General features: G+C 37.3%; 1 protein-coding gene across 1 annotated transcript in view; it reads left to right on the top strand.

The window, feature by feature from the left end:
* Nucleotides 1–1,648: 1,648 nt before the first annotated feature.
* LOC135255241 (chromodomain Y-like protein 2) overlaps nt 1,649–7,276 on the top strand; it is a 50,858-nt gene continuing 45,230 nt past the window's right edge. The window contains exon 1 of the mRNA XM_064336131.1: nt 1,649–1,809. Coding sequence (XP_064192201.1) covers nt 1,786–1,809 — 24 coding nt within the window. The 5' untranslated portion in view covers nt 1,649–1,785. The remainder of the gene's footprint in view (nt 1,810–7,276) is intronic.

The following is a 7,276-nucleotide window of genomic DNA, read 5'->3' as shown; positions in this document are numbered from 1 at the left end:
AAGACGCAGTTACTAACGCCAGCTAGAAGTGCCTTGGCCTATATAGCTGTGTGATTTCAGCAGTTGATGCCTTTTCCTCTATGACATTTAAAATTAAACAGCAATTTTGTGGGAATATATTTAATATATATATATATATATTATCCCTGCCTTACATGCAGGTGTATCCAATCAGTGTTAATGGTGGCCCTTCACAGCCTGATAACATAATATTGTTTTGACCACTTTGTCTTTACGCTCTGGTGAAGGAATAAATGTCTGAAACACGTTAGTGCTCTAATGGTTCAATAAATATTTTTAAAGGGTGTTGCTGTCTGAAACTTCTTTGCCACATCTTAAAATAACATTTTATGAATAACTCCTTCCATGTTGAAACGTCTTCTTAGCAAACAACGCCTTTGGCTTGTACCAGCTTCCAGGGGTGCTGTAAGGGGGGTTAGGATGATTCCAAGGGCCCTGACTGACAGGGGCCCTCAAAAAATATGAGAACATAGGGTTTTCTGGGGTGATGGCATCCAATGTGTGATCTGTTCATGGGGCCCAGAATCCCTGGTGGCACCCCTGCCAGCTGCTATGCAGGGGCCAGGCTCCATGCAACAGTTTTGCAGAAAGTTATGGTTACATTTAGAGTGTAAACTAACCAAGAAATAAATTAGCCTTACAATATAATGAGGGAGAGCAAATCTTTTATGGCTTTGTGTGCACTGATAGTTTTCAGTCTGTATGATACAGGCGGGCAGTACCATTTGTGAATTGTATATTGTTGTCAAACCCAAAGCAAAGCCTTTATTGTGACAATCCTGAAACCTCATAGCCTCATGTCCTTACAATTTCTATTCATTAATAACATATTTCCCACGACCATTCACGACTGCTCGAGACATTGCAATGGAAATAGAATAAATTAATTTTAAATTGCATAGTAAGCCTCATCATACCCCCATGTAAATCCAAATGTAGTAAGTGTGTGTTAGTGAGGTATTGAATTTTGGCCAAGAAAACAAGTTTTTTATTTAAAATTGCTTCAGTGTTGGCTACCTTCAAAAAATGAATACTGATTAGGCAATGAGAGATTTCTATTGTATGCATATGGATTGTAGGATTTTACATTACCTTTACCTTGTTGGCTAGTAGATTCAAGAAATTGATATTAACTATTTAAATCCGACGTGTTGTTAAATATTATTCAACACAATAGTGGAGAATCTGAATGTCTAATTAGCTCACAGTCACGTGTAATTCACTGTAGGCCTATGTCAAAAAATTTTATTTCTAAAAAAAATGTAAGTTTTTTTAAAAATGTGAACAAAACCCGTATTCATACAGCATTTAATGAATCAACCATTCAATACTTCAAATGACCCTTATCTTTTCATAGCTAGCTAGCTATATAAAATGCAAACAATTCATGAGCTAGGCTATATCCTTGGAAGTGAAGTCTGTAAATTCCACTCACCTCCACCTAAGCGTAGAAGTGCATTTTTCCAAGGAATTATCATAAACCGTGATGATTTCACAGATGATTGACTAATTTCAGAAAGAAATTTCGTACCAAGCCAATGTAGGCTACGTCACCTTCACAATCTACTTGTTTGTGCTAAGTGAAAAGCAATCTATCGTAGCTCGATTGACGCTGTCTGATGATCTGCTACTGCGGCTGGCTCAGAATAACAAGGCAGTTCGCTAATACCCGTCTATTGGGGGTTTTCTCCGATACACCGAGAGAGCTAAAAAAGCTAGCGAGGCTGCCAAGCACATTGCACAGTCCAAGTTCCGCAACCCAGCATGGCTTCGGGAGACCTTTACGAGGTACTGTAATACCCTGTCAATGGATATTTGTCTTATAAATGTACAAATAATGGAATTAGGAAGTAAGTGGAGCTCCCATTGCATGAGAAAAAACAATGTCCTAAGCCCTTTAGCGAACATGCGAAAGCAATCAGTCCTTCGAGCGATATGAAGATGAAGCTTTTCGCTAGTTTTTTTTCTATCTCGAATGACTTTGAATTATATTAATTCTAAACAGGCCTGGTGAGATAATTAGCGACATCATCAGAAGATGTAAACTCTTCAGTCCCCCGTCAGTCTTCAAAGTCGTGATAAAGTGCAAAGATGACAGATGGATTACACGGGCGACTACACGCAAAATAGCTACAGACTGGGAGATGATCAGAACGTTGAAAATGCCCGTAGATATTTATTTCTAGCAAATATTTGTGGGCTTCGCAACATAGGGTATGGACTGCAGTGTATGTGAGCACATTTATTTCGATGTTGCCTTTACGCTTTAATGGAGTTGACTCCATTAGACGAGTTGAACAACAATTTTCTGGTTAAAAGTTGATTCATCATATCGACAGCATTTCGTGATAGTGTGGTACCTACAGCATTTGTCGTTTTGTCGGATTGCACTTAATTTTGACTTTACATTGTAAAGTCAATGTGCCACCAAACACTGTTGCGTTGTGGACGGATTTATGACTAGTGTTGCGGACTTCAACTCTTATGTTGGACGAGTGATGTCACGGCGATAATGTTTCAGTTTCTCTTCATGTTGTCAGAAACAAACCTTGCTCATTCTGTATACCGTACCACCCAGTGAGGGCAGTTTAAAGTCCACTGGACGAGTTACCATTTTGGATCATCATTACCCTCCTACTTGCTACTGTAATTGACATTATTATATGCGTGGCTTGAGGCGAATTTGATCACTGAGGGGTCGTTTTGATTGAATGGCATTGCGCTTTTGTTAAATATCAGTCAATCAGATTAGCAGTTGACTACTGTCAAATAACGGGTCCAACATATTCATTTAAAATTATTTAATCTATTCTCAGTGCTTGGTTGGCCTACCTTTGATTTTGCGTTCATTGTTAGTGTTGTCATTTTGTGCTTGATGTTATTACTCCAGTCTGTTCTGAGGTGAAATTAAGTAGGCTGTAGGCTATGGTTTTGAAGTTATGTGCATGTGGTGGGGTGAACTATTTTATTCTGACATCGACAGTTTGATATCGACAGTACTTGGACATCTAAAGTGTTTGGACAGCTAGCTAGTCTTAACTTATGAATATGCCAGTGATCATTTTTTATTCTTAAATGCTTCAGTCAACTGAAAATATTGTTCTACCCTCAGTCTAAACCCTTGACTTTTTACCGAGGAAGGAGTTTTTATAATCAATATTCTTGTCATGTCTGGGGACATGTGTCTTCAATTTGTCCGACCCTAATATGTGCTGAGGGGTTGGGCTGTGAAGGGGATGGGCTCATTGATCATTTGTTTAAATGAGCTGTCATGCTGTCACATTCAGTCTTCCTGTACATGTTCACTTTGCATATAATAATCATTCAAGTCACTGATTTACTTGAAGTGGTGTTTAATCACAGAAGAGAAAATGTTGAGATGTTAACGGTGTATTTGTAAGTGCATTCTGACATGACTCATAGCACTCAAGACTGACTGTTGCATACAATACATGTCCTAAGTAGTGCTGACAGGTTTGGATGTATGCATATACTGTAATAATGTGGTGTTTATCTTTTTAGAGAAAGACGTGAGTAAATCTTTTTAAAATAATCATTATTTGAAAAGCTATGGTATATGCAAAGTATGATATTCTATATGACTGACTTGGTCATTTAATTTGTAATTTGGCTACTCGTAACAATGAATTATTTTGAATTCACAAGTCATGTACAACTCATATAGGTCAGTACAATAACAATGTGGTGACAAATCTAAGATTATGATATTGATGTCCCTGAGAATCAAGAAGTAATTAGAAAGTTCAATAGCTCTCCATGGGAATAAATGGCACAATATTTTTCAATCCAAAATAGTGAATAAAAATCTTTCTATACCTTTTCATTTTACTGAACATAACAAGAGTACTGGTTCTTTTTGTAACTTTTCTATAATTAGCCTGTCTTATAAAATTCACATAAGATGTTGGCCTGTATAGAGGGATATACTTGTATCAGTCATTGCACATAGTCAGACTGATTAAAAATAAGGACTCATCTGTGGGTGTAATATCCGCCAAGTTTGGGAATAATGGTATTATTTATTTTTCATTTTAGCCCACCCCCCTTTTTTAAACATGGTTGTGAAAATACCCTACGCTAATGTTTTGGATATTTCTGGGCAGAATGAGAATAGCATGCATTGCAATTTTATAACCTGTTTAATTTGTAGATTATAAATATCATATTTTTTGAAATGCAGAGAGAAGTTGATCAGATGTGATAGAATCCTACCAAGTTTTCTCCAAAGTGTTCCTTCATCTCAGAGCTGAAACTAGCATGTCAGAAAATTTTAGAGACCATCTTTAAGAAAGGTGGTCACCCTATCACTTAACTTGTAAGGCAGGAAGACCTTTATTGAGTGGAATAGGCTACTCCTGAAGGAATATTCTGACCAACTGTCAAGTCAGCCAAATAAGAGCGACCTGATCAACAAATGTAAAAAACCTAAAGATGGATTTTATTTTAATCAAACAAAGCAAACTAAAACCACAGTAAATGGATTAAACCACACTAAAAGCCACACGGTGTGACAGGCGCACAAGCATAGATTTGAGGAGAGATGAATCTATTGCCCATGGGAGACTAGTGCATAATTCAGGGGGAATTAATGCAGCAGCTTCCCAGTGTGGACTTGGCCAGGTGCCTCTGCTGAATGAACCAATCAGGGGCCAAAGATTATGAATTTTGAAATGCTGATGGTGACTTGGCAACAGGGCTTGGTTTGATCATCAAGACTGTTGTGTTAACTACTAAAATATTGTGAATGATAGTTTTGTTAATATAACAGATTGTTAATTCATAACAGCCTTACTTTCCAAACTGGCTTGGTCTTTATTTGTGAAAACAGACATAACTACAGTAAGGTAGCAGTGTTTAAAATGATTAGAAGTTCTAGCATTTTAAGGGTTTTATTATAGATGTTGCCTGGGGCCAGGTTGTTGTGAGGAACACAATATTAAAAAGGTTTTGTGATCAAGAGTAGTTCAAAATGGGTCTTTTTAAAGTTTAATTCCCTTTGATTGTAAAGATGGGTTATTTGTAGTTCAAAATGGGTCTTTTTAAAGTTTAATTCCCTTTGATTGTAAAGATGAGTTATTTGTGCTTTGAAATGCTTATGTGTCAAAATAGCAGAGGCTCAGATTAAGTTGAAAGAGGCGCATTTCTTTGCAAATGCTGTGAATGGTGATGCCAGTATGATGCATACCTGTGAAGGTTAGCACATGCATTTTTCCTTGCAGAAAGGTTGTGCTAAGAGAGGGTGTGCTTTACTTTTTACGTCATAACTTATCTTTATGCCCTTGAAATCACAGATGGAAATCTTGGACAATGATGTGCTCACTACAAGTAAAGAGGCTTGCACATTTTGGAAGCACTGGTTTAAGCTGGATTTTTTTTAAATTCAATTGTTTCAAATTATGCACATGTATATGAATTAAATTGCTGACATGTTATTGATTTATCATTTTGTAATTAGCAATGTCATTTTAAATAATTCCATACATGTACTGCATACTGCTGGGGAACTGTGTCTTGCTGCAGCATTTACGTATGGCTTTCCGCTTTGTCACACAATGACAGAGTTCCCCTTCTCCATGCACACTTTATCTAAATGGTAACATTTCTGCTTTTCCCATGTTCCTCCAACCACCATGTACTCATCATGTGATCGCTGTATGTCTGATGTTCAGAACTGCATGATAAAACGGTAGTATTGCAGAATACAGCAAAAGTATGATGGAGAATCTCGTCTCAATACGCTGTTACAGTATAAACTATCCAAGTACTGAACCTGTTTTGGAACATTTTTCAAGATAATCCTTAGAGCATCTTACAGACTGGCAACAAACAATATTCTACTGCTTACAGCCTGTCAACTCGCATCACATGCTGATAAATCACTATTTATCTCGCTACTGGCTAATGGAACCACCTTTACTAGCTCTGTGTACTAGAACATTGATTGGAACCAGGTGCTATGGCAAATGAGACCAAAATTTAGTTTTCTGGCCAGGCACACCAGTGGTGCGTTTGGCAACAGAAGAAGGAAAAGGACGTCAGAAACTGTTGAAAAGGACGTCATAGCTCTGGTGAAATATGGTGATTTATCTGTTAGGGGTTGTTTTGCTTTTATGGGATTTTTGTTAAGGTCAGTGGAATCATGAACTTCAGCAAAGAAGAAGTCATTTCCGGCAAAACCACAGGAAGCTAAAACTTGGCCACAAAAGGTTTGCTCTACAGGACTATGATCTAAAGTTTACCACAATATCAGAAATGAAATGGTTCAAAGTCGACTATTATACTATTTTTGGGCGATTTTAAATTATTCCACAAGGTCTACCAAACATGATGAGAAGGTTTTTTAAATCTAAATAATTATAAAATTATAATAATTTTAATACCTTTAAAAATGATTTGCTGCCACGAGACCTGGAAGACTTGGCGTTATTGAAGGAACCATGAATTCTGCTCTGTACCAGAAAATTCTTAAATATAATGTATAGTCGTCTGTCCATGAGCTGAAGCTGAAGCATAAATGGGATATGCAGCAAGACAATGATCCAAAACACAAAATCAAGTCTACATCTGGATGGCTGAAGGCAAATAAAGTTAAGGTTTTGGAGTGGTCTGTCCTATCAAAGTCCTGACTTGAACCCAATAGAGATGCTGTGGCAGGACCTTAAACAAGCAATACATGCTTGAAATAATCATTTTAAAAATGTGTTTTGTTTACTCGGTTTCACTTTGTCAAATTTTGAATTTTTTCTGAAGATCTGAAACCATTCAGTGTGACATATATGCAATAATAGAGAAAATCAGGAAGGGGGCAAATACTTTTTCACAGCACTGTAGGAACTGGAGAGGCTTGAGGAGCCAGAAGTTGCAGAAATCAAAAAGATTTTCCCATAGTCTATAATGGAGAAGCACCTGCCATTTTCTATCAGACTGTGGGGTTTATAGTCATATTATCAACCCACTCATACCCAAACCCAACCCAGAATACATAGAAGGATAAGAATCAATGCATGATTTTACTTGACATGACTCAATAATGAAGTTATAGTCGAGTTGTTTTATTCCCTGTACGTCAACAGTAGACTGGTTAGTCAACATATGACTCATATGACTGATTACTGAAATGCGTACAATTGATGTATAGCCTACAAGGAGCCCAAGCGAAAAGTAATGTGAATTTCCATTGTTACTGAACTTTGGTATGTCCCACAGGACTGTATGGACTGAGCTAGTAGTCAGT

Source organism: Anguilla rostrata, chromosome 5 (genome assembly GCF_018555375.3).
Source record: "Anguilla rostrata isolate EN2019 chromosome 5, ASM1855537v3, whole genome shotgun sequence".
In the NCBI taxonomy this organism is placed as follows: Eukaryota; Metazoa; Chordata; class Actinopteri; order Anguilliformes; family Anguillidae; genus Anguilla; species Anguilla rostrata.
This window is presented reverse-complemented; position numbering and strand designations above follow the sequence as displayed.